The sequence below is a fragment of the Sinocyclocheilus rhinocerous genome, unplaced genomic scaffold, assembly GCF_001515625.1.
Source record: "Sinocyclocheilus rhinocerous isolate Xijiao unplaced genomic scaffold, SAMN03320098_v1.1 scaffold2091, whole genome shotgun sequence".
NCBI classification, from domain to species: Eukaryota; Metazoa; Chordata; class Actinopteri; order Cypriniformes; family Cyprinidae; genus Sinocyclocheilus; species Sinocyclocheilus rhinocerous.
Genome location: NW_015632714.1, coordinates 43,521 through 51,943, shown reverse-complemented (window position 1 = coordinate 51,943; position 8,423 = coordinate 43,521). Strand labels below are relative to the sequence as shown.

At 38.5% G+C, this 8,423-nt stretch overlaps 1 protein-coding gene across 1 annotated transcript in view; it reads right to left on the bottom strand.

Annotated features, from left to right (window-relative positions):
* LOC107742758 (nesprin-1-like) overlaps positions 1–8,423 on the bottom strand; it is a 125,999-nt gene that overhangs the window by 113,063 nt on the left and 4,513 nt on the right. Inside the window, exon 2 of the mRNA XM_016555794.1 lies at positions 2,916–2,977. Within this exon, the coding sequence (XP_016411280.1) occupies positions 2,916–2,977 (62 nt within the window). The remainder of the gene's footprint in view (positions 1–2,915; positions 2,978–8,423) is intronic.

The window sequence follows — 8,423 nt, the reverse complement described above, 5'->3', positions numbered from 1 at the left end:
CTGGATTTTATTTTGTGTTTTGTGTGCGGCAGTCGTCCGCGAGGGGCTGCCGCTTTACTTTCATTTTGTGTTTGTTTATTTTATTAAAGTGTTTAAATGTTCGCCGGTTCCCGCGACTACGAACTTTGTTACACTAATGTCAATAAAATGACATTACTTAAGTTACAAATGCAGTGTTAAAAAATATGAAGTAAAAATCATGTTTTGCGCGTCAGTATGCCCTTTAATAAATCACCGGAGATTGCGAGCTAATGCAGACAAGTCCTACAACATTTAGATGCAATGAAAGGTTGCCTATCATATTTCAAAATGTTGCACTCGATTTCACATATTTTAGTCTGGCATTATAGTTTGGGAAAAGTTCAACAAGTGAATGTTTACAAGTTTATGTAGGGAAAGACTGTACCTCGCGTTGGTTTCATACGGATTATTTTATCAGAGAATATTTGTTTTCGACATGACTTACTTCATTTAAAAATAGACACTTCAAGCTTTCTTCAGATATATTTCTCATGTCATTTTCGTTCATTTTAGTGACTCGTTTCAGGAAGATATTCGTGGAGACTGAGAATGCAGAAAGCGCACCCTATGTTTTCTTTATTTTACAAAACCAAAAAAAAGAAAAAAGGTTTTGTTGCTATTGCGAGTGTATACAAATAATACCTATGTAATTTTTCAGTCAATATTAAAGGGGTCCTATTATGCTATGATTTTGTTTTGGGGGTGTACTAGAACAGGCTCTCATACTAGGTTGTTCGAAAAACACATTATTTTTCACATATTTTACATTATTTACAGCACCTCTTGGGGTTGTACTAGAACAGGCTCTCATACTAGGTAGTTCGAAAAACATTGTTTCACGTATTTTACATTATTACAACACCTCTCTCCTCAGTCTGGCATGAACGGCTCGAATAGTTCCTGTATCAAGTGAAGGGCCGCCTTCTGAAATACGAAATGTGTTGTGATTGGTTAGCTGGGCCAGTGTGTTCTGTGATTGGTTAACTGGGTCAGTGTGTGTTGTGATTGGTTAGCTGGGCCAGTGTGTGTTGTGATTGGCAGCACTCGGCGCCTGGTCGGGAAATGTCATGCCCCTCCTTACCATAGCCGCCTGCGAGCTTCAGTGTAAATATTGCGTCAAAATCAAATAAATTTGAGCGCGATTTAAACCCGGTTGATTGTAACCACTCTAAGTTCGTCTGCTTTGGGAAAGCTAGCGTGTCTCCGACATAGTGATAACACTCATTGCCTTCTCTAGTACAGCTCAACCAGGTCTCGTCTCATTCGTCGGTATTTGTGATATCACAAATCCCGGAAAATATGCGTTGTAGTCCAAACGAGTCGTTCGTTGTAGTTTTTGAAAAGTGATTTCTGTTAAATAAAATATCTCCTTTTGAAGTGGACTTTGAGCTTTGTAACTTTGCAGATCTTTTTTATGCTCAAACAGCAACATTACAGACTAACTAAAGTTGAAAAAGGGAAAAAGCATAATAGGACCCCTTTAAATTAATGAAAGAACTATGAGTTTCACTTTGTAGTGTATTGTTTAGGTTTAATAACTTGAAAAGTAAAGTAAACTTGAAAGTAACTTGAAAGTAATTAGTAATCTGATTACTTTTTAAATGCAGTAATCAGTAATGTAATCAAATTACAATTTTAAAGAAGTAATTAGTAATTTGTAGTGGATTACTTTTTTGAGTAACTTACCCAAAATCGATCCTTACTGAATAAAAGTATTCATTTCTTTTAACAACAACAAAAAAATCTTACTGACACCAAACTTTTGAAGGGTGGTGTGGCTACTGTTCAAAATAAAGATTGCAGTTGTCAGTCTGAGAAAAACTTCACAGATTTACTAAAAATCATTGCCACACCACTGTAAAGAAAATTCTGTAAAATTTACGGTAAAAAAACGGCAGCTGTGGTTGCCGGAATTTTACCGTAAAAAATACGGTAGCAACGTTTTCGGTTTTACGGTTTTAACTTAAATTTACAGTTAAATACCGTAAAGAAAAGTGAAAGCAACATTTGTGCAGTATTTCAGCACAAAAGGCACGTGATATTTTGTTATATAATGCCATAACAAACAAGCATTTTTAAAAGTGTCCAAAGTGTATTGGGTCACTGTTGTTGTTGTACTGTAATCCAGTGTAAATAGTACTACAAGCTAAATGTTGTGGCATTCAGATGAAAAAAACTGCAAAACATCTTACCTTGGCCAAGTGTGAATTAATCCACTTTGTGAAAGTTCTTTTCTGCACCGCCTCTTGTTCATCTGCAAAAGACAGAAACACAATAAGTGAGCAGATATGATTTACTCTTCAATATCCAGTGAGATATTACGCTTTCCTGTCTTCTTCATTCTACTCACAGTCATCATGACTAGCCTGGCTATTTTCTTATATTTGTGAGGATTACTACTGAATCCTAAAAACTAAGAAGAAACATAGTTATTTCAACAAAAAAACATCAAATTTGAAATGTAACGCAGGGAATTCTGGGAATGTCAATTTACGGTTATTCACTGTAAATTATACAGTCTTTTTCACTTCCAAAAACGGTATACTACCGTAAAATTAATGTCCAATACATGTAATGTCCAATACAGTCTTTCACTGTATATAGTAGGGGAATTTACCGTTAACCATTTAACAGGATTTTACTGTAGCATTTTTACAGTATTTTACCGTTAAATTCACGGTCATTTTTTACAGTTGATTAAAGCTCATAGCAAAAAACTGCTCACGACAAAAGGCACGTGATATTTTGTTATATAATGCCATAACAAACAAGCATTTTTAAAAGTGTCCAAAGTGTATTGGGTCACTGTTGTTGTTGTACTGTAATCCAGTGTAAATAGTACTACAAGCTAAATGTTGTGGCATTCAGATGAAAAAAACTGCAAAACATCTTACCTTGGCCAAGTGTGAATTAATCCACTTTGTGAAAGTTCTTTTCTGCACCGCCTCTTGTTCATCTGCAAAAGACAGAAACACAATAAGTGAGCAGATATGATTTACTCTTCAATATCCAGTGAGATATTACGCTTTCCTGTCTTCTTCATTCTACTCACAGTCATCATGACTAGCCTGGCTATTTTCTTATATTTGTGAGGATTACTACTGAATCCTGTACATTTTCATTACTGTAAGTCTACAGAGCTAGAGAGGAGATATTCACCAGCACAGGAGAGCTGAGAGTCCACACGTGGCATGAGCAAAAACATCAGAAACATGTGCCAATATTCCCATTATTACATATACTCAGCATAAATAACGTAAATGCAGATTTTACACAGACGCACACAGATATGCTCATCATTTTCATGTATGTGCAAACCACAAGCTCTCAAGGAGATTATTTAACTAAGAAAATGCGCACGGTAAAGTCACACGGTGGTTGTTAAAGCACTGCTATGCAGTTAGGGCATTCTGAGCGGTTGCCAGGCTGTCACTATGGATTTGCGTTGCTATGCCATAGCTAGCATGTTTTGAGCAGTTGCCATACTGTTACTATGGATTTATAAAGATTTGTGTTGCTATGCAGCTACAAAGATGTTCTGAGTGGTTGTTTAGATGTGCTGGGTGGTTACCAGGGTGTTGCCATGCAGGATGTTCTATGTTGTTGCCATGGCAGAGCAAATAGTCTGCAAAAGTGTTCTGGTGGTTGTCAGGGTGTTATATGCTAACATAAAGATAGTCTAAATGGCTGTCATGGCACTGCTATGCTAGAATGTACTATGTGGTTGCCAGGGTGTTGCCATGTGGTTCCTAGTGTGCTCTAGGTGGTTGCCAGGATGTTGCTAAGCAGTTGCAATGGAATTCTGTGTGGTTGCTAGGCCTTTGCTATGCAGCCATAAAGATGTTCTGAGTGGTTGTTATGGCATTGCTATGGAGTTGTTAGGATGTTCTGTGTTGTTGTCAAGGCACTGCAAAGGTATTTTGAGTGGATGCCAGGCCGTTCCTATGCAGTTGCAAAGGTACTCTATATGGTTGCCAGGAAGTTTCGATGCAGCCATAAAGATGTTCTGAGTGGTTGCTAGGATGTTGTTATGTGGTTGCTAGAATATTCTGTGTGGTTGCAAGGGCAGTGCAAAGTCGCTGCAAAGGTGTTGGAGTGGTTGCCAGGGTGTTGCCATGCAGTAGCAAAAGTGTTCTAAGTGGTTGCCAGGGTGTTGCCATGCAGCCATAAATATTTTCTGAGTGGTTGTCAAGGCATTGCTATGAAGATGCTAGATGTTCTGTGTGGATTCCAGGGATTTGCCGTGTAGTCATTAGTGTGTTCTGAATGGCTGCCAGGGTGTTGCTATGCAGTTGCAAAGTTGTTCTAAGTGGTTGCCAGGCCATTGCTACACAGTTCTAAAGATGTTCTGAGTGGTTCCTATGGTGTTGTGGGTGCTGCTAGGTGGCGTCAACCCCAAGTTTCTATAATATTCTACTGATTTTTTAATTGTTTGTAAGGTGAAAAAAGTTTAATACTGTAACTATTTAGTACTGTTCAAATCACCAATCCTAAGTATGAGCAATAGTACTAGAGATGCTTGACTTCACAAACAGCAGGAATGGAAGTTTGTGACATCTGTTAACACAATAGACAAATCTAGCAGAGCATTTTCAGTCACAGATAAGGTCATTCAGGTCACCAACAAACACACACCAGACATATTTATGCATGATGGGCTCAGACAGATCAGCGATTTTCACAACAGACAACATCCTATGTTTGCATGCATGTACTAATGCAATGCACGGGGCATGTTTAGGAAGCATCCAAGTACTGTAGCACACATGGCATGCCGGTGCAGCCTTAAGCACACCACAGCCGTCATAATCCAACATGCGCAGCTGTAAAGAGGTTCGCATCAGCACTCGTGTTCAGCCGTGACCCGTGCCAACAAGGTGATTACCTCTCTCGAGGAGTAAGATGAGGAAGACCTCAGCTGGCCAATAATGTCTAGTGAGCCATATGACCCAGAGACGTGTCACTGCATATCTGGATCATGCATCTGTTTCACCTACATTTAGCGGAGCACAGTCTACATGTAAATCTGAGCTATAGGCTCTCACACTCCAGTCGGATGAGAGGAGACATCGATGTCTCACTTACCACGGAGATACTGAAAGAATCCCGTCACCAGATTCAGAGACGTGGTCTTTTTCACGGCTACGTCCTTAAAATGAGCCATTATGTTCCCTGCATTTGTTTCTTTGTGTCCTTCATGTGTGAAAGTGCGCAAGTGTCATCCAGGGAGGAAAACCAGATCAGCTATCCTTTATTTCCTCTGGGAAGCAGAACAGAGCAGGCGGAGGAGCTTTCCGTGTGAAAGCACAGCGCGACTGAGTGCTGGAGGATGAAACCTCCCCCTCCTCTTGTTGTCTCTCTCCCTCTCCCTCTCCCTCTCCCTCTCTCTCCTCCGCTGTGGATAGGCTGCTAATCGAGGGCCGTTTTTATGAGCTAGGCGACTTCCTGTTGTTGGTGGAGCTGGGGAGTCGTGCTGGTGTGGATGCTCTGTTCAGGTCTGTTCTAGTTCTGGCAGCATCCCACAGCTGCAGCCATACTAACCGGCTATGGCACTGATCGGCCAATCAGCACGCGGGGGCGCTGTGATGTCACCGGGCAGCTGGTGTTATCCTGATTTATATGGGTGGGTGGGGGTCAGTACTTGTGCTACACAGCTTGAACTCCACCGGGCCTCCACTACAAGCACCGCAGACACCCTAATGCAGGAATGGCTTAACAAATAATCAGATTCAATGCAGTCCAGAATGCTATACAACAAAGGACTTATGACATGACACAGTTACTCTGGGTTTGAATGTGTTTGCATGTCTAAGTAAGAAACAAAGCAAACAGAAAGTGGATTTTCTGTCTTTACAATGACACATAAAAAGATGTTAATACATGTTTCTGGTCTTATTGTGTGCAATTTATTAATTAAACATTATTACGTGTGTTTAATGAGGCAAGAATCACAATATTGCTTCGTATTAGTGATTTGAACAAATGACTAACACTTAGGCTAGTATTAAACTTTGGACCGTAATTTATCTTACAGCATTTATTATGCAGCAGCACAACTGTTTTCAACATTGATAATAATACGAAAAGTTTCTTGAGCAGCAAATCAGCATATTAGAATAATTTCTGAAGGATTATGTGACACTGAAGACTGAAGTAATGATGCCAGAAATTCAGCTTTGCACCCCAGGAATAAATTACATTTTACAATATATTCAAAAATAAAATATTTTTTTCATTATTTTATCACCTTTACTATGTGATCTAATAAATGCAGCTTTGTTGCACTTTTGAATGGCAGTACATCAAAAGTAAATGAGTAAAATCAAGCTCCACTATTTTCACATTTAATATTCTGTTTTATTCAGACATACATTTATGGAGTTATGTTGACTTTAAATCCTTTAAAGTCTTTTTAATTTTGTACGTGTCTACGGCAAAAGTCATTCATATCACAAATTTAATCATACTGAATAACACATGCATTATTTGCAAATGGCTATAAGGCAACTGGGAACCAACTGCACTCAAACTATTGAATCATTTATGTCACAGCCAGTGCAAAGCATCTGCCACCTGCTACGGTGCAGTCAGTGACTATATCACTCTATTATTCCTGACCATCACCCACACACAGCATGAGTGCCACACAAACCCAATCCACCACACAACATACTTATTTGCATCCTGATATATATTTAATTGTGCAATTATAAGACCATCTTATGACCAGAAACGGACATCCCCAAAGTTAAGTCTTGATCTTCCAGGCATCCACTGCTTTGTGTTGTCTTGTTTAATAAAACACGCTTTATTAAATTACTTAATTCAATCTCATGTTTTCGTGCACTGAAACATAAGTGCATATACAAAATATAACTGTTCTTTCACAAATCCACTTATAGGAAAAATCCATTCTCTCACCGCTCACTCACCATGGCATAGCTCAGGTATTTATATCTCAAAAAGTATTTTGTGTTAAAGATCGAGGAATGTACCTCAAACTGTTTTAGTCACAGAAAATAATGTAATCCGTGAAAAAAACTGCTACTCCCATCACATGCTCATCTAATGAGTCACAATTTGTTTCTATTACTTAACAGGGTTAAAGCTCAGGAATCTTTAAAACGGATTAAAAATTCCTGACATTGTGTGGATTAGAATAAGGTGAGAAAATGTATGGTATTTCTTATATCTAGCATACATACTATATATATACATTTATACAGACAGACAGACAGATAGACAGATAGATAGATAGATAGATAGATAGATAGATAGATTATGGAGCTGTCCAGTCCTGAAATATTATCGCAGAATAATGTAAAGGCTTTCAGGATACAATACAGAGTTTAAGGCTAAAATTTGCAAAAGTCCCACAGTTCTCCATTAGTAATCAATGGATGATCATTAGTGTTTAGCATCTACAGTCAATTCCAGTGCTGCAACATGACAAACTGGATTGTTCCCACTATAATCAAAAAAGCAGCTTTATTGATGGTCTTTTTGTAGCACTGCCCACTTGCACTCACACCCAGTGTTAAGAATTAGAGTTAATTAAGTATTAATGAATGTACAGTCACTTTCGGTCTACACACAGAAATAAGAGAAACAAGTGAGTGGAGCATCTGAAATTTAAATGAGTGTGTTCAACACAAACTCGGGACAGATGATATCATGGGCAACAGGTCAGATGTTGCTGTCATCTGTTGAATGGTATGAGGGGCCGTATAGGCCATAATTATTGAAAAGCCTCTTACAAACACTAGTGAAACGAAAAACATTGATAAACCTTAGTGAAATTCATTCATACGCATTACTGAAAACCTCTTACAAACACTAGTGAAAACACTTATCAACCTTAGTATGAATGAATTTCACTAAGGTTGATCAATGTTTTTCGTTTCACTAGTGTTTGTAAGAGGTTTTCAGTAATGCATATGAATGAATTTCACTAAGGTTTATCAATGTTTTTCGTTTCACTAGTGTTTGTAAGAGGCTTTTCAATAATTATGGCCTATACGGCCCCTCATAGAATGGAGTGCAGTCTTCAATACTCTACACATCACTCTTGCAGTTTCAAGAGAGAAATGCAAACGCTGATTTTGTGCATTAGGCCAAAAAAAGGATACATTTAAAGGGGTCATATGATGCGATTTCAATTTTTCCTTTCTCTTTGGAGTGTTACAAGCTCTTGGTGCATAAAGATGATCTGTAAAGTTGAAAAGACTAAAGTCTCAAATCCAAAGATTTATTCTTTATAAAAGTTAAGAGTCAGCCACGCCTACCTAAAACGGCTCGTTCTAACACACCCCCACATATCTACATCACTATGTGGAAAGATTTGCATAACGTCACCCAAATGTTCACGCAAAGAAAGAAGGCGTAACTTTTATTCTCGCTGT